General features: G+C 33.0%; 1 protein-coding gene across 9 annotated transcripts; it reads left to right on the forward strand.

The window, feature by feature from the left end:
• Nucleotides 1-9,104: 9,104 nt before the first annotated feature.
• On the forward strand, nt 9,105-16,947 carry LOC123881488 (cell division protein FtsZ homolog 1, chloroplastic-like). Of its 9 annotated transcripts, XR_006799476.1 has the most exons (7): nt 9,107-9,426; nt 11,162-11,448; nt 11,622-12,852; nt 13,319-13,393; nt 13,842-14,138; nt 15,015-15,250; nt 16,622-16,856. XR_006799476.1 is itself a non-coding variant. In XM_045930183.1 (2 exons), the coding sequence occupies exons 1-2, from the start codon at nt 9,337-9,339 to the stop codon at nt 11,303-11,305; spliced, it is 234 nt and encodes a 77-aa protein (XP_045786139.1). In that variant the 5' UTR covers nt 9,108-9,336; the 3' UTR covers nt 11,306-12,718. The 9 variants fall into 9 exon arrangements, 1 of the variants encoding a protein (XP_045786139.1); XR_006799477.1 differs by having other exon boundaries at nt 11,162-12,852; nt 15,116-15,250; nt 16,622-16,947; XR_006799475.1 differs by having other exon boundaries at nt 11,162-12,852; nt 16,622-16,892.
• The last annotated feature ends 1,379 nt before the right edge of the window (nt 16,948-18,326 follow it).

Below are 18,326 nucleotides of genomic sequence, written 5' to 3' on the forward strand. Positions count from 1 at the left end.
TACACACGAGGCAAGTTGTTTGGTACCTTGAGCCTGTTCTAGCCACCCTTATCATTGCTTATCCTTTGTTTAACCCCTGTTGAGCTTAAAGAAAAATGTTTGTTTGTTATCTGACCCAAGTTATCAAAATAATAAAAAAAAAAAAAAATGATTTTCTTGGAGAATTAGATACCTTTAGTGTTTTTGCACAATGCATGTCACTAAGTTTGGGGTTGCTTTTGGAACTAGCAACAACTTAAGTTTGGGGTGGATATACTATACTAGAGAACTAAAAAAAAATTTATGAAAGAAAAATTCCAAATTATGAAAGAAAAATTCAAAAGTTCACCAAGAAAAGAAGTATTGAGAAAAAAAAAAAAAAAAAATAATCATGGTGATCTTCTTGAAAACAAAAAGGAATTTTGTGAATTGTTCTCTAAGTATAAATTCTTACAAAGTAGGGTGGGGTGTTGTATTTATTCGACTCAGTGGTATCTAATTTCAAGTTTTTTTACTCACTTACCAGAAAAGCCACCATCCACCTTTTAACCAGGCCACGTTATAACCTTTAAAAGTCCTCTAATGTGTGTGCTCATGACATGGTGATTGATTTTTGAGAATGTCTGCAAATTTATAGTAGTCTAGTTATGATGTGTTGATTGAGTGATTATATTACCCTTAAACAGGAGAGTCGGTGAGGGTGTGAAGAAATTAAGTATGGTCAATCTTTGTTTGATGCTCTTTGTTTTGCCTAAATTTGAAACTGTGTGTACTTGAATCATGACGAAATTGATCATTGAAATATCATGCAAATTACGTCTAACTTGATTGGGTTTGAGTTTGTTTAGCCAGATGGATCGAGGTAGTGTTTTGTTTTCCTGGAGATTGAGATATTCCTTGAGGACAAGGAAAAGTTCAAGTTTGGGGTTGTGATGACATTAGTCATTACATGGAAATAAAGACCATTTTCAAGTGATTTTAGAGGTTTTTGACTTAAATCATGAAGAATAAGACATTGATTTGAAGCTACATGCGAAGGAAGATAGCAGATAAAAATTGGTGGAAATTGAAGTACTTTTACGCCTGGGGCGGAAGTTTTTCCGCCTGGGGCGGAAATTTCACTGAAGAACCAAGATTGCTCTCTGTTTTGCCGTTTCAGGCGAAATTTCTTGTGCCTGAAACGTAATTCTTTACGCCTGAGGCGGAAATTCTGTGCCTCAGGCGGAAAACGTTACTTTTGATCATTTTTATAAAAAGGAAACATCAGATCTGGATCATTATCGAATTTTTACACAAAAGAACAGCTATTGGAGCGATTTTGGAGGATCAAGAGCGACCAAGCAAGGATTCCAGTGTGGAAACACATCAAGATTCTTCTTGTAATCATGCTTTCTTTCATTTTATTTGATGTAATTTCTGAATTTGCAATGTCTAGCTAAATTCTCATGATTGGTCCTTAGGTGATTCTAATTACTTTTGATCTTGAATTATGTGATTGTCATATGATATGATTAATGAATTACGAAGTTAGTTTCTATTGATTGTTCTTTGTGCTTAATGCTTTGTATGAATTCGCGACTTATATGATGATTGCAATGATTTGTTTTACTATGACGATAGGAATAAATCATCGATCTAGGAACGATTAATCAATTAACTTTACTTAAGACATTTCGGATTGTTAATTGAGATTAAAAGATTAAAGTTTTGCTTCCTCACATGATCATAGGTCTTACTAAGACATTAGGGATTGATGATCATGAGAGAGGATTATGTTACCAAGACATTGGGCATAATCAATTATGTTTTTAATCAAATCATGAAACTAATTTGACTAATTCGTTATCATACATGACATTACCAAGAGAAATAGTAATTAGATGACCCAAAAAGGACCAATCGCTTTTCTTACATCAATCTAAACACCAAAGCAATTCCAAAGTTTAAAAATTTGAACTTGAAACCAAACAAGAACCCCCTTTTACAATTTATGTCAATTTACATGAGTATGTCTTCAATTTACAATTGATTTACAACAATCCCTGCGGAGAGAACGATTTTATTATACTACTTGACGGCTATTTAGTACACTTGCTAAATTTCCATCACATACCATAAGACATTGAAAATGAACTATAATAATATTTCAACACTAAATTTGTATGCAAAATAAGGATTTAACAGTTGTAACGAGAGTATAAACAATACAAATTAAAAAAAAAAGATCAATATAACTTAACAAATAATAACAAAACAAACAAAGTATTACCTCACCAAACCATACATGACGATCAACATGATGCTCGTATCGAGTCAAAAGACTCGTATCGATCGGCCCTCCAGGCCAACCCTGCTGCACAGCCTGCTGCTCAGCCTGCTCCTCAACCTGCTGCTCAAGCACTGCCGGCAAAGGCTCATCGTGTTCCGGCTCCTCGTGTTCCGGCTCCTCCTGATGTCGCCGAGACTCTCCACGTCCTCTCTGTTATGGATAACATTATTGATCAGCAAAAAAGACATCAATCACCCATTTTGAAAATTAATTAAATCTTGCATTAAAGAAACGAAGAACAAAAAAATTGATAGAACAATTAATAACGGTGGCAAGCTTCAGAAAGGTATACAATGAAATATGGATAATATTATTGATTATGCTTCACACTTAAAGCAATTGTAGTAAGTTGAGAAGCATCATTATTAAGAATATAAACTAGGAAGTTCTTTTGTTTGATCATGGAAAGAGATTGATCAGATCTACGAGGAAGAGAGAAAGAAATTGGATCTGGTGTGGTAATGAAATATTAGATTAAGTAGGTGTTATCTCATATTTTAGCTCGAGCTAAAATACGTTTTTGATCTCTAGTTCCAAAGACATTTATTATTGGGGAACTTGTTGAATGGCTTTAAATAGTGTCAGGCTTTAAATGTCTTCAAGAACAAGAGAGATTATCTCTCTTATCTTATCCTTTAATGAAGGTTAAGAGTAATGTCTTCAAGAACAAGAGAGATCTAATGGAAAGTATTCTTCATATTGCTCAATATGAATATACAAGATATGAAGAAGGTCTATCTTTCGAATAGAAAAGTGATTCGATTGTAGTCAATGAATCGAAAAGCTTAAAGTTGTGGACTTAGAATATTTTCCATCATCCAAGTATGGTTCGATTTCGACAGTTACAACGGTTCAAAGCCTTGGTTCAGTTCAAATGCAGAAGGACGCGTGGCCAAGAATAAGTAGTTTAAACGTTAAAGTAGCAGTTACTTAGTTTTTCTATAAATAGGAGTTTGTAAAGTCGAAATAGGGGTCACAATTCAATTACACAATTTCTCAAACACTCAAAGTATTCATGTCACAGCGAGAAAAGAGTTACTCGAGAAAGATGTATGAATCAGTGAACACCTTTTACTCATTTGTAACTTTTACATTTTAAATGCAATTCTACTTTTCATAAGTCTTTACTTTCAAAGTATTTACAATTTCGCGGTGCAGTGCAACCCTTCCCTGCCCTCCCAAAAAAAAAGTATTTACAATTTCTGCATTTAATTGGTTCTCTCGTTCGAGTGAACTTTCCTTTTATTCGCATTCATTTTATGTTTCACATTTGTGTTTCATAAACTCCCTTTTTTCATAAATTAAACACATTGTTTTGCAAACTAAGGATGTCTTTAATGATAAACATTCAAACCTATTTTAATATAATGCATAAACAATTGTCCCGAGATTTACTAGTTGATCTCTCAAGTAATTAATTTAAACTAGCGGTTGTTTACCAAAAATCAGTGTAAACAGTAGGTTAATTTAATCCAGCGGTTATATTAAGTGGTACACCGGTAAGGGACTTGATAGAACCCTCACCTTAGAACCCACCTTTCAATAAACCTAAAAAGTAATCTTTTTCTTATAATAATGACCGACGAGAGTATTCGGAAAACTTATACTCCTGCAATTAATATGTTTGACCTTTTTTCTTGGGACCAAATTAATAAATTTGATTTTACAAAAAAACAATTAATATGTTTGTCCGTTGAATTCAAAGATAATATATTTATTTAGGGTCCGTTTAGTACACAAGATATGATAGTGACAGGATAAGATATAAAACATGATAAGGATATGATAGGATATCAGCAGGATAACAGTTATCCTCAGTTATCCTATCTTGTATTTGGTGCACACAGGATAACAAACATGATAACTATTATATCATGTTTTTAATACATACTTGCTCATTATAATATGATAAAATATATAAAATATTTAAATGACAAAATTACCCTTGTAAATCAATTGTTATTTTTTTAAAATTATTTTGTAATACTTTGAATTTTTTAAATAAAAAATATAAATAAGTAATCAAATAAATTTATATAGTTTTAAATAAAAAGCATGAGAAAATAATAAAGTTTAATTTTTTATATGAATCATGATCAAATAAATAACCCAATGATATATACATGTTAGATAAGCTAAATAAATATATGATATATCTCATACGTAAATAATAAAAATACCATTGCAAAATAGTTATCATATACATACCACATCACCATTTTAGCAAAGCATAATACAGCTAGGATAATTTATTATGACCAATTCAAATAGAAACCAAAGAGACATGTCTTACACATGAAGCATCATATTTAACTACTTAACAGTGATATACAAAAAAGAAAGAAGAAAGAATGGGTTTTCGTTTACCTTGCTTGTGTTAGAAGAGGTAGAGAAGCAGTGAGTTCAGGTTCCCTCCATTTATTCTCCATTTAGAGAGAGATAGACACAAGAAAAAATTAGTGGGGTCCACAAATTAGTGGAACCCACTTTTAATGGGTCCCACTGATTCTTAATGTGTCTATCTCTCTCCAAATGGAGAATAAATGGAGGGATAATAAATGGAGAGAACCCAAACTCAGAAGCAGTGCCCAAAGAGTGTGTGGTTGCTGATTCCGATTGGATGGTTGAACTTGAACCAACCTTCATTTCAGAAACCGCGAAGGAGAGAAAGATACACGAATATTTTGATGAAACTAATTAATTATAGTATATTGGCTTAAATGCAGATTTACCTTCCCTATTTTGAATAAATCAGAATTTTACCCCCTATTTCACTAAAATGGTAATTATCTCTCTATGTAACTTCAAATTTAGTGGAGTTTGATTATGTGGAAAGCTAACTCGATTACGATCATTTTGGTACGAGTTTGGTGAATTATTGATCAAAATTGAATTCTGTGCGAAGCTTTGAAGTTGAGGCTCAGAAGCAAACTGGTACCTCAATGTTGGTAACTCAATTTTAATCAATAATTCACCAAACTGGTACCAAAATGACTGTAATCGAGTTAACTTTCCACATAATCAAACTCCACTAAATTTGGAGTTACGAAAAGAGATTAATTACCGTTTTAGTGAAATAGGGAGGTAAAATTCCGATTTATTCAAAATAGGGGGATAAAACTGCATTTAAGCCTAGTATATTTTAAAATGATCCCTAACTGACATTTTATTCATGTTAGTGGAGAGTGGATTCTCTCAATTTAAAGGAAAAAATTGAGGAAATAATATCTTTAAATCAAAATAAATTAATAATAAATGGATGAAAATCAAAGTTTGAGTATATACTAAGATACCTAAAAAAATTAATCAAGGACCTTAGTTAGTACTCCTTAGTTACTACCATTTTTTTACACTTTCATCCGGTCATATCTCACCAGTTTTACTCAGTATTATCATTTTCACCCAATCATAAATTTAATGAGATATGATTGGATAAAAATGTAAAAAGAAATTAATTAATACTCATTAATTCAAGTTTTCTTCAAAAGTTTTATTCCTTCTCACATTTGATAGCCCTCACTCTCAGATCCTCTATCTCAGCTTTCTCATTTAGCATTTGACCTATTAATAATTTACACATAAGGTCCAATGCCTCTATTGATGCTTTTATTTGGCCCGACAACAAAAATGGCTCTTACATTACCGAAAGCAGTTATAGTTGGCTCGTGTCCCAAAACGACTCAACTACCACCCCCTCCCTCACTCACTCTAGGACTTGGATTTGGAAGCTTCCCTTACTTGAGAAGATCAAATTTCTCTTTTGTCTGGCCTGCCACAACTCGGTTCCCACCCTGTTATTAATCTACCATCGAAGGATGACCCCCTCCTCTACCTGTGCTCGATGTGGTACTCATGACGAGACTTTTCTCCACTTTCTCCAGGATTGTAATTTCTCTAGAACCACTTGGCAGCACCTCGACTTTATATCTCCGAATTTGTTCAACCCTATGGATAAACACGAGTGGCTTAAATTTGGCTCTTTGGGTTCTTAAGTTTTTGCTTTCTCCGCTGGCGTCTGGTGGGTTTGGCGTCACCGAAATTCGATGTGTTTATTGAACGAAACTTGGTCAATTAATCGTCTTTCCTTTAATATTCAAACCCCATATTTTTCGTGGATATCCTTTATTCCATGTCATCTAATTAAGTTCCGCGTATATTCTCCAATGAAAAATTATTATTATCAGTGACATTAACGACTGGTACTTTCCTATATAGATAATAGAATTATTATTACCACCACTTTTCAAATTATTGACTACTAAACTTCAAAAACATATAAAATCGAATTACCTTTCGCAAGCATAAAAAACTCTAAAATTCGTATAGTAACATACTCCATCCAGTCCTGCTTATAAGATAACTTTTACTTTTTAGGTTCATTGGAATGTGAATGTATTTGGACTATATTATAGTTTAGATACATTAACATTCCAATGAACCTGTGTTAAAGTTCAGAGAGAAACACAAGTGGCGGCTAGGGTTTCAATAATATCAGAATTGCATTACTTAACAAAATAAGGATTACAATACAATTTATAATAATTCCTAATGGACTACTAGACTACTAACACATAAAGCCCAATACTTAAAGCCCTAATAATATTATTATCTAACACTTCCACTCAAACTCACGATGCATTAACAGGTAATCATCGAGAGTTTGTCAGACAAAAAACGAAATCATACTAACTCTAACTAAATATTTTATTTCTAATACTACCCCTCAAGCTAAAGCTTACTAAGCTTGGAGCTTGTCACAAAATCAACCCTGAAAATAAACTAAATTAACTAATTGCATTAACCGAAGTGGGGAACCAAATTCGACTTCAGCTTCAGGCTTCAGTTTCGGACTTCAGGCTTCAGATTTCAGGCTTCAGATTTCAGGCTTCAGATTTCAGAGTTTCAAATAGTCATATTGTGAGTATTCCCTCACCGGATTCAGATATTCAAATTGTGAGTATTCCCTCACCGGATTCAGATATTCAGATTGTGAGTATTCCCTCACCAGACAGATTGTGAGCTTTCGCTCACCAGACACATAATATTGATTAGAGAGACTATTCAAATTTCAAAAAATAAAATAGAGAATACGACTATAAAAGAATTATGATGTTACCTTTAAAAACTAAAATATGACATTTATTGAAGATAATTTTTGAAAACTACTTGCACGTAAATCACTTAGTTTAGTTCCTTAAATTCGAACTCGGATTCTGCCAAATAATTTTTTCTAGAGGAATTTTATTAACCACTTAAATCAAACCACATAGTTTAGCTCCTTCATCAATACATTATACCCCACATTTTCCTCTTCTCTTCAATTTCATAAAATGCCGGTGATGTTGTTAGAGCAAGGTAATTCATTCATAGAATCACAGTACAATGAAATAAAATACCACTCATCATTATTATTAATAAAAAGATATTAATAAAATATAACTATTGTTCTTCAAAAAACATATATAACTATTGTATAAAAAAAAAGATATAATTTTTTTTTGTCATTATTATATTTTCAAAACGTGTGACTTACTCCTTGTATACGTATGATGGTTTTGGTGTTGGTTGCTCAGTCCTGTTAATGGATTTTCTGTAAACCGATGCTATAAATGGTTCATCAAAGTTGCGGTGTTGGAAGGTGTGGTGAACGGAGATTTTGTTACTGCTTGTCGCAACCTATGGAAATGCAAAGTGCCAAGTATAGTGGCAATATTTGTTTGGAGGTTATTGCAAGATCGTTTAGCAACTCAGGACACTTTATCTAATGAAGGTATTTTAACGTCCCCTTTTGTTTTGTGTTTTTGATATGACGAGAATGTTGGTCACTTGTTCGTCAATTGCTCTTTTAGTCACAATGTTCGGTCGCAAGTTTATAAATGGTTGGGTGTGGCGTGGCGGCTATGGAGCAAGTAAATCCAGTTGACCACTTTCTTCAGCACGGAGGTACATCATTCCATGGTGTTGATAACGGGGCTTTGCTAATGGCGTGGAATGTGGATATCTGTTATTTGGTGCTTATGGACCATTTGAAGTAATGTCATTTTAAAGGTGTAGCAGCTATTGTCAAAATTATTGAGAATATCTCTTGGGATTGGATTATGGTTCAAAAGAATATAAAAAATCTGTTTCAGATCGGAATGCTAGTCCTTTGACATGCATTCATAGCTCTTGGGATAGTGATTTGTGCTGTTGCATTGGAGAAATATTGTTGGTGCTGAGAATTGGGGCTTCTACCACTCTGTCAGATATGTGTTCATTCTACGGAAATCTGGTGTTGCCGATCGTAGTGGTCTTATCCATGTAGTTATTTATGGTCTTATCCTTGACATAAAAACCTCTTCATAATTGGGCTTGCATTTATGTCAAGGTCTTATCCATGTAGTTATTTATTTCTAGATAATAATATGAACTATTATATGTTCTTTCAGATAGCTGGACTATTTGAAGGATCTATTTTTTCTCGAGTTTCTGCTTCATATATTACTCTATCAGTATGCTTTATTTTCCATTTTGCGTTCATAAGACTACTTCCAATTATTATTGTAATATCCCAAAATTTTTAAAATGAATAAAAAAAAAATTAAAATAATACTCATTTATTAATACAACCTTATATTAGGTTAGGAATTTAATCAGAGGTAGATTAGAAAACCCATAAAATTAGTAAGGCAAATTAGAAATTTCTAGAAGTGTTACCCAACTAACCTAAATTGAGTTGTAATGCACTAGAGGCATAGAGGTAATTAATTAGAAGCTTAAGGGTAAGATAAGTGTATAAAATATATTGTATTAGTTTTTTTTTTAAAAAAAAATCATTTTTCCTTCCTACTCCTCTCTCTGTACCCAACCGACCCATACTATCTCTATCTTAAAAATGTATTTTCTTCTCCATCCAAATTTCATAGAGCCTTGCATGCAAAACCAAGTGGTAGTTTGAGTTTCAATGGGTAATTAGAGGACTCAATGAAAAAGATAGAAGAAGAAGTTGCGGGCTAAAGATTAAATTAGGGTTCTAATTGGGAACAACAATGGAGGAGACGAAATCAAATAGAAACAAGAGGAGATTTTATTCAAGAAAAGGATGCATTCAAGTTACAATTTCTTCAAACCCCAAAGAGGTGAGTTCTAACTAGGTTTGATTTTGGTTTAATTAGAACTCTAGAATAACTTTATGTGGAATTATGTAACTGTTGGAATACATGTGGAGAATTTAAGGATTTGAATACTCATTTTATGTTAGAACCATAGTTAACACTTAAGAAAGTAAATACTCTAATTGGAAGATGCTAGAGACTAGAATTTTATTCATCTCAAATTATGGATTTGAACTCTAGAACTTGTTATTGCAATTCTCTGGGTTAGAAAAGTTTAAAATGGATATTAGGGCTGTGTTGGGACTGTTAAAAATGGATGAAATGATTTATAAAGTGTTGTGGAACTATATAATGTCATAGGTTTTGGTAAGCAAAGTACTGCCAGGGGCGTTAAGTCATGTTCTTGGCCCTTATGTGTAAATGTAAGGTCTAATGGGCATTATAGGCATAAGTTGATGATGGAGTCCATCATTAAATAGTATTATTTCATAAAATGTTGGAACTAATAGAAAAGACAATGTAATGTGATTAATAGAAAAACTAGCAAATGAATAGAGAATTAGAAGAATATTTATAGATACTTTTTCCCAATGAGCATGGCTTCCTTTTAATTTATAACTAAAGAAAAGATAAGAATGAACATGTGGTTCGAGAATAATTACATATTTTTGTGAGTATGAAATATGTTGAGATCAATAGTGTATGTATCTAGAAAGGTATTAGTGTTGGTACAGGTACAAGTATGAACAGTGCACAAGTGTAGAGTAATAATATAAGAAATTGTGAAGTAGACAATTTATCTTGCGGCAAAGTTTTCTATGTTATTATTTTTATGAGAGAAACAAATTTTCTTAAAAAGAGAAACTAATTTCATTATTTTATTTACTTTAAAGATTTGATTTTGGTGGTGCAAAGTAGTAAAAAAATAAATTTGTGGCTTTATAGAAGTTGTTACGATACCGCGAACTGATTTAAGTTATACAATTTGTTTTAAAGTATATTTTGACGCGTTTTTGAGAATATAAAGTTAGCCGTTTGCTGCAACGAAGAGAGAATGCAGCCTATGAACAATTGTTCATAGTATATTTTAAGTAGATATCCGTTCGCCACCACGAAGAGATAAGGTGGTATCCGTTCGCCACAACGAAGAGATAATGTGGTATAGCCGTTCGCCACAACGAAGAGATAATGTGGTATAACCGTTCGCCACAACGAAGAGATAATGTGGTATAGGTATCCGTTCGCCACAACGAAGAGATAATGTGGTATAGCCGTTCGCCACAACGAAGAGTTAATGTGGTATAGGTATCCGTTCGCCACAACGAAGAGATAATGTGGTATCCGTTTGCCACAACGAAGAGATAATGTGGTATAGGTATCCGTTCACCACAACGAAGAGATAATGTGGTCTATGTGTATAGAATGAAATGAGATAGTTTTTTTTTATATACTTTGTTGATAGTTAATCAACACTTAGAGAACTACGTGGCTCTGATTCCCTAATTGTTTAGGGATACGTAGGACCAGGGACCCTCTCTGTCGAGCTATAATTTCAGTAACTGTATATTTTAATAAGTATATTTGTTATAATGTATAGATTATAGCTAGTGTATTAGGCTTGCACGGGCGGACGATATGATGAGTTAGTGTTAGCTTGTGCGCCGGTCATGATTCAAGATTGGGTCGTGACAATTATCATTGGTTTTGTCTCTGCATTTTCTGCTCTTTCTCTTTATTATAACGTGTGTAATTTTTACAGGTTGTGGCTAGTTTGGCTGGTCCTTCTGCCAATATTATATTTGGAACTGTTGTTGATGATTGTTACACTGGAGAGATTCACGTGATCATCAACGCCACTGGCTATCCGCAGTCTTTTCAGAAGCTTCTTGACAAAGTGGCATAAGGAAAAGAAAGCAAGACAGTGCCTCCTCCCCTTCTAATATTTATAGCAATCAAAATGGAAAAAGAAAAGCCTATATTTAAGGACTAGAAAATATGACAGGGCTAGAAAATGCATTTTCTTAGGATTTCAACATGGCACAAAAGGTTATATGATGTTTGAGCTCCAAAATCATTCGACCTTTATTTCTAGAAATGTGATTTTTCATGAGCATAGTTGACAACTATTCGACTTCTTTTAGCTATCGCATCTTCTAACAATTGGCATTTACACCAACTTGATGTGCATAATGCATTTACTGCTTTGTTGATATATGTAGATGACCTTATACTTGCTGGGAATGACAGAAGAAATAAATTCAATCAAGAATCTTCTGATCCAATCCTTCAAGATTAAAGACCTAGGATACGTCAAGTACTTCCTAAGATTGGAAATATCCAGATCAGCAAAGGGTCTTCACATATGTCAACACAAATATGCTACGGATATACTGTCTGACACTAGCATGCTAGCATCTAAACCACTGTCTACACCAATGCAAAGAGGATTCAAGTTAACCAAGGATACATGAAACGTCTTATCTGACCCTGAGGCATATGGAAGATTAGTTGGAAGAATAATTTACCTTACAAATACAAGACCAGACATCTCATATGTAGTTCAACAACCCAGTCAATTCAGCATCAACCCACAGATGAACATCATTCTGCAGCTGTTAGAATTCTCAGATACATCAAATCATGTCCAGCTCTTGGCCTGTACTTTCCATCATATTCAAAACTACAACTAAAGGCATTTTGTGATTCGAATTGGGCAACCTGTCCGGATACTAGAAGGTCAATAAGTGGATACTGTATTTTTTTAGGCAATTCCCTTGTCTCATGGAAGTCTAGGAATCAATCAACTGTCTCCAAATCATCATCAGAACCGGAATATAGATCCATGACTTCTACAGTTTGCAAAGTGCAGTCGCTCACCTATATTTTACAAGATTTGCACATATCTTTCGCTAAACTGGCTCTAATGTACTGTGACAGTCAGTCCGCACGACATATTGCATCTAATTCATCTTTTCGCGAGAGGATCAAGCACATTGACTTGGATTGCCTTATTGTGAGAGAGAAACTACAACAAAAGATAATTCATTTACTGCCAATCTCTTCCAGTCAACAACTGGCAGACTTGTTCACTAAACATCTTGATCCGAGTGTGTTTTTTTATGTTTGTCCGAGTGCTATTACTCATTTGTTACTTGCTCATGTTTTGAGGATCGGTACCCCTTATTTAATTTCGTTGTAATCTCCTCTTTCTGGGCTTAGACTTTCTTTGAAATAAAAAACAAGAATTGGATTGATGCCGCTTCTTACTGGGTTGGATGGAAACAAGTTATGAAAATCAATTGTTATTTTCTTTTTATTGGTTTTTTGTTTAATTTATTTGTACTGACTAATTCTGATAAACTAATGAAAAAATGTATCCTTATTGATATAAGGCGAAAGTTTCCACCATATCCAGCTGTAGCCGAAGCAGTACAAAAGGACTAGAGGGCTGTAAGTATTTATATGACTCAGGTTATTCACTAGCAGCTGGAATATTTAACATCTTTATAAGCGATTTTAATCTTTTCAAATAACTTGAACAATACTCTAAACAAAACTATATTTGAATTTCAAAAGCATGTAAACTTATCATGTAGTTAGGATAATTGCTCTATTGTGTTGTGCTGCATTTTATTTCCTTATATTTTGGTATAGAAGGAAAACAAAGACTTCTATGGCATATATGATATATCCTTGATAAGAAAATGCTGATTGATTAATTGTGCATAGCTAACTGTAGTTCCATCTTTTAAGTAACATTCTTACTGCAGTAATACACATAAAAGCAACAGGATCGAACAGAGGCTTTTTTAATGTTGTTCTGAATTTTGTAATATTTAGGATTTTGATTCCTTATCATCTGAAGTTTTGATTCGTGAATTTTTTGTCCTTGCACTCTTTTTATTCTAAATTTCAGGATCTGTTCACTGATTTTGGATCTGCTTTGAGTTTGGTTGGACTTTTCAAGTTGATACGTGTTTATTTCTGCTTGGTAAGTTTCGATTTCGTGAAGCATATTCTTAATTTGGTTCCAATATTCTTAATTTGTTGGGGATTGCTACATATAAGGTATAGTTTGTTTTATAGTGAATTTGATTGATATTTAAAGTATGATATGAATGTTTCAGGTTTTGAATTTTAGAATTTAGCACTGCGAAAGGAACACAATCTCTTCTATTGAAAGCAGTTTTACAAGCTTCTGTTGAAGCTATCTAGATAGAAATTTTGTTAATGTTAAAATTGTTGTTGTATTAGTTGTACTCCAATGCTTGAGCTACTATATATTAGCATATAGGTGTATATTAGGCTAATGTTTTGTAAAACGTATATCATATCATATATTAATATTCTCCCCTATAATGTCCACAGATATAAGTGAAATCAAGATTGTAATTTTGGTGGGTTTTTAGATTTAATGAGCTTGTTGTTTTGTGATACAGGTGGAAGGGAGAGAAAATATGCCAGTCTGGTGGTGGTTGTGGAGGTTAGGGTTTATTCAAATGGTAACGTTTATGAAGGTGAAATGAAAGGAGGAAAGTGTTGTGGGAGTGGTGTTTATTACTATAATATAAGTGGAAGATATGAAAGTGATTGGGTTGATGGTAAATATGATGGATTTGGTGTTGAGACTTGGTCTAAGGGAAGTATGTATAGAGATGGTTTCAGAAATGGGTTTGGTGTTTATAGATTTTATACTGCTGATGTTTATGCTGGTCAATGGTTCAATGGACAGAAATGTAAGTTAGGATGTTTGTTTTCAGTTAATTACATTTATTTGTTGTGTTATTTTCGTTGTTTCGGTTATTTTTTCTTTGTTTTGCTTGAATCGATGATTGGAATTTGGCTTCTACGTTTGTTGATACGAGTAGTTTGCTCTAATATTAGGTTGAATAGATTTGGGTTTCAGATGTTAGGTATTAAGGATTAGTGAAGCTGGAAAAGATAAGCATGATGAACTCAAGGAATCATACATGAGACCGGCTTTACTAAATAAGACATGTTAAGATTGGGTTTAGATTCAAAGGTGATGTTATATATGTCTCTTCAAGCTAAGTCTGAAAGTACAAATGATCGATGTCCTAATTTTCTTGCAAGAGGCTGAGTCCATGTTTTGATAGACACCTTGTTTGTTGACCATTAGCAACACTAATCCCACCTATTCTGTTTTTTTGTTGCAACTGTATCAATGAGTAGGATTCTGGGCATGCTTTTAATGAATAGTGGTTTCTAATCCTATTATGCATAATGCATCCTTCTGATTTCTGTCAAATGTAGGAAACCTATCTTCTAAGTAATCACCATTAGTGCATTATTGTTGAATTGATTTAGAATCTACATTGAATCATGATATTGCTTTAGTGTGAAATTACAAAGAATGCATAACAAACTCTTAACAAACTTTTGGGTCTCTGTTTATTTTTCCTTTTTCAATGTGATACAAGTGAGACTGTTTCTCTTTATATAGTGTGCTTTACTACATAAAGGACTTAGCTAGATTACAACAATAGGATTAGCAAATCCTTAATCTATTTCTATTTTTGTGATTATATCTCATACACTTACATTTAGAATCTACTTTTTAATAACATAGCCCCATGTTACCTATGGTGCAGGCTTGTATTCATGGTGGCACGGTTTAAGGTGTCAAATGTGTTAATATCTTGTATCTAGTTCTTTTATATGGTTAATATCTCTTCTTATCAACATGTGCCAGATCAGTTTAAAGATTTTGTGTTTGGTAGCTTTTGGAAGAGTGTGACTCCCAACGAAGAACAATTTGCTTAAGAGAAGGGTGATCTTGGCTCAAGATGTCAAATGTGTTCTCTGCAGTACCATTGCTGAAACTGAGGTACACCTGTTCCTTCATTGTTAGTTCGCCTCTAGGATTTGGTATGCTATAACAAGGTGGTTAGGTGCTGTGTTAGCATGGTTGTCAGGATCGGGGTCACACCAAAGATCGTTGAAAAAGCGTCGATCGTAGCATCGTAACAGCATAAATTTTCTTAAGCATAAAAACCTCATTAATATTAAACATAATCAAAACATAAAAACTTCTTTAATCTTTAACACTACCAAAATAGCTTAGACTCTTAAACTTAAACTTAAAAACTAGAACATAGTAAAATAACTTACACTCTTAAACATAAAAACTTAATAACTTAGACTCTTAAATTTAAAACTTAAGAACCCCTAATGAATGATGTCCGAATCAATGTCATCAAATTCAAGTTCACAATCTACAATCTTTCTAGTTTTTTTTTTCCTTCTTGGATAACTTGGAATTGGTCATTACAAACACAACATCATTCATTGTTTTTTGCATCAACCTATTCCTCCACTTTGTGTGGACCTAATATATAGAAAGTTTAAAAAACTTCATTAGTATTTGGAAAGTTTAGGTTATTTTCAAAACTAAAATTTTAAAGAAACTTACCATCTCAAAGGCACTCCAATTTCTCTTGCACCTGGATGAGCTACATGTTAAACTTAGCACACGGAATGCAAAATTCTGAAGCTCCGGGGGCTCGTCCCCATAAGACTCCCACCATTGTGCAGCAGTTTTTGTTTCAAGTGCAGCCATTGCTATTGGACTTCCAAAAAACTTTGCTCCTTTCTTAAAGTCTTCTAATTGAGCATCAAATATAGTAATTTCTTTGACATAACCTTTTCTTAAACAGAAACAGCATGTAGAAACACAGAACAGTAACAGAACAGAAACAGAAATGAAACAAGAACAGAGCAATGAAATAGAAACAGAATGTTACCCTTTAGCTTGGTCCATTGGCTCATAGATAAGTTCCATTGCTGGTTCTTCATCTGAATCAACTAACCAAAGCACTTTGATTAATGGGCTTGCACCTTTCAAGCAAATAATCACTTCTTTCCAAAATTCTTTATGTATAATTGATCACTTCTTCAATTTGCTTCCCATCAGCTGTTTTTGCAAACTTTCTTAATGTCCATTCATTTGATGTGAACATTCTTATCAATGCGTTTTTGTTCTCCGCAAGACACCTCAATGTTAAATATGATGTTGCAAACCGAGTAACAGCCCCGGTCTCACGAAATCCTTTGCTTTGGTGAAATGTTGCAACAATGATATTAGTGAAGCTTTTGAATAAATATATTGTGTAGCTTTTTGAATTGCTTTATTTCCATATGATTGAATGTACAATATGGCAGATCTTTGTGACTAATTGTGTTGCGATCTTTGTAACAGGCCATCTATCTACTTACAACCAACACACTGGGATTAGACTTGTTTAAGATTTAAGATATTATTTTGTATTTTTATTTGTAATTTGGTTGTTGTAGTGTCTAGTAAGTATATACTTTTGGTCTATATTTTCTTTCTGTTTGTACATGTAATATGAACTGTGAATACTTTAGTATTCAATATACTTTAGATGTAGTTCTTTCATAGGTTGATTCTATTCTAATATACTTTGAAAATTAAAAAGTTATGTATAGATTTACTCAACAAGTTAAAATATTTTTTAATATGCATTTTGGTATTTAATAAACAAAAAATTATTGTAAAGAAAATAGTTATCTGTTGATTTATCTTATGCAGAGAAATAAACTTTCCTGCGGATTTACCTGCAGAGACAGGTTTTCTGGGGAAATTATTTTAATATTTTTTAACATAGTATCCAATAATTTATTTTTTTGACCAAGTGCGCTAAGCTTCTTCTGAGTCTTGATATTTTATCTTGTAATCGTCTTGGATTGAAGTCAGAGAAGTACGTAATGGCTAAGTCTTAAGCTTTAATATTTGTTTTTTTTTTAATTACTAAAAATATTTAAAACAATATGAATTAGGAGTGTCATAAATGAGTTGTTTTTTTTATAATATCTGGTTCCATACCATGAAAGGTGAAGTGATTTCAATGTCTGATACAAAAACTAAGAAAGTGTGATATAAATATTGAAGCAATAATTCAAGTCTAAGAAGTTAGTTACAATGTTAGTTAGTTTGTTACTTGTGTTGTAAGTAACTACCTATTGAGTTAGTTAGAATAACCATAGTTAGTTAGATTGAATGTGTATATAAGCACATTAGTCATTGTAATTTTGTAACACAATCTCATAACCTTGATCAATAATAATTCTTCCTTTACTCTCTCAATTTCCATCATTCTTTCTTAGTTAATTTCCCTTATTCTCTTTTTCAAGTTCTAACAATAAATAAATACCTTACATTACACTTTCTATGGACGTAGAGTGCGACGGTTGGTGGTGTGTGGCCACTACTTTGCCAGCCTTTGCTAAGTGCATGGTTGTCAAAACCTTGTCAAATCCTTCTCATTTGTGACTTGGAAGAAATGAATTGAGTGGTATATAATTTCTTTATTATGCTTGAATAGATTTTGCTTTTGAAATAATGTGTATGTGCGTGCACTCGTGCGTGCGTGCATGTGCGTAAAGATAAATAAATTATATATTTGTTATAAATAAATTTTTAAAACAGATTTAGACTCTTACGGTCTAATCTTCTAATTTACCATATATTTATCATCATCGGACTCGGTCATCGCCTTAATTGTGTTGATGTTGTTCCAACTTACCTGCTCCTTATTGTTTGCCTTGGCACTTTATATGTATTGATCTACAGTCGATCCATTGATCCAAAGTATAGTTTTCTTTTTTTAATATTATTTTTTCTAATTTCATCTATTTTTTTATTTCCAGTCAATGGAACCTGGATCTTATGTTGTGTTCCTGTCAAACGTAACATTTTTAAGAGGCCAAGATGTAATTACTTTTTCACCAGAAGTTGTGACAAAGAAAAAGAGTGAGTCTAGTGTTGAGAGAAAGAAAAAGAAAAAAATAATTGAGGGAGAAGTTGAAAATAATGTTGAGGGAGAAGTCGAAAAAGAGTGTGAGCAAATAGTTCCTGATTTTTAAAATAAGAATAATAACAA

This window comes from Trifolium pratense, linkage group LG4 (genome assembly GCF_020283565.1).
Source record: "Trifolium pratense cultivar HEN17-A07 linkage group LG4, ARS_RC_1.1, whole genome shotgun sequence".
Lineage (NCBI taxonomy): Eukaryota > Viridiplantae > Streptophyta > Magnoliopsida > Fabales > Fabaceae > Trifolium > Trifolium pratense.

Bases quoted from the DNA above. Each gene is read 5' to 3' on its own strand.
- LOC123881488 (XM_045930183.1), top strand. From the start codon at position 9,337: ATGGAGGAGACGAAATCAAATAGAAACAAGAGGAGATTTTATTCAAGA. The intron at 9,427-11,161 runs GTGAGTTCTAAC...TAATTTTTACAG, and splicing joins TTTCTTCAAACCCCAAAGAG to GTTGTGGCTAGTTTGGCTGG.